Source organism: Corapipo altera, unplaced genomic scaffold (genome assembly GCF_003945725.1).
Source record: "Corapipo altera isolate COAL_440 unplaced genomic scaffold, ASM394572v1 60509, whole genome shotgun sequence".
Classification (NCBI taxonomy): domain Eukaryota; kingdom Metazoa; phylum Chordata; class Aves; order Passeriformes; family Pipridae; genus Corapipo; species Corapipo altera.
The window spans coordinates 1580-2262 of record NW_020886551.1 but is presented as its reverse complement, the minus strand read 5'-3'; the positions used below and the strand labels follow the sequence as shown (position 1 = coordinate 2262).

Genomic DNA, 683 nt, shown 5'->3' with positions numbered 1-683 from the left:
CCCCCCCCCCCCCCATCCAGCCCCTCTGTGTCCCCTTTGCAGTGAAGCTCTTCGAGGTGATCGAGACGGAGAAGACACTTTACCTGGTCATGGAATACGCCAGCGGGGGTGAGGGGGCGATGGGGGGGGTCATGGGGGGCTGGGGGGGTCACAGGGGGGCTGGGGGGGCTCAGGGAGGGGGCTGAGCTGCCTCTCACCCCCCCTCTGTGCCCCCCTCCCCAGGTGAGGTGTTCGACTACCTGGTGGCCCATGGGCGCATGAAGGAGAAGGAGGCCCGGGCCAAGTTCCGACAGGTCTGGGGGGGGGTGGTGCCGTTTGACCCCCCCAAAAGGGGGTTTGGGGACCCCCCCGGTGTCCCCAGGGGGGCTGGGGGTGCCCCCTGACCCCCCCTGTCCTGCAGATAGTGTCGGCCGTGCAGTACTGCCACCAGAAGTTCATCGTGCACAGGGACCTGAAGGTGAGGAGCCCCCCCGACCTCGGGGCCCCTGGGACCCCCCAGCAGCACCCCAGGGTGCTCCCCGGGACCCCCACCTGCCCCCTGGCCCCACTGCAGCACCTGGGTATCCTTGGGACCCCCAGGGCAGCACCCAGACACCCCTGAACCCCCTGGCAGGGTGTAAGGACCCCCCAAGGCGGCACCCAGATACTCCTGGGACCCCCAAATCCACCCCTGAGACCCCCAG

General features: G+C 69.5%; 1 protein-coding gene across 1 annotated transcript in view; it reads left to right on the top strand.

The window, feature by feature from the left end:
- The window catches only part of LOC113941243 (serine/threonine-protein kinase MARK2), a gene marked incomplete at its 3' end in the record, with an annotated part of 4251 nt that overhangs the window by 1992 nt on the left and 1576 nt on the right, over positions 1-683 (top strand). Inside the window, exons 4-6 of the mRNA XM_027632401.1 lie at positions 43-108; positions 223-293; positions 401-457. Of these exons, the coding sequence (XP_027488202.1) occupies positions 43-108; positions 223-293; positions 401-457 (194 nt within the window). The remainder of the gene's footprint in view (positions 1-42; positions 109-222; positions 294-400; positions 458-683) is intronic.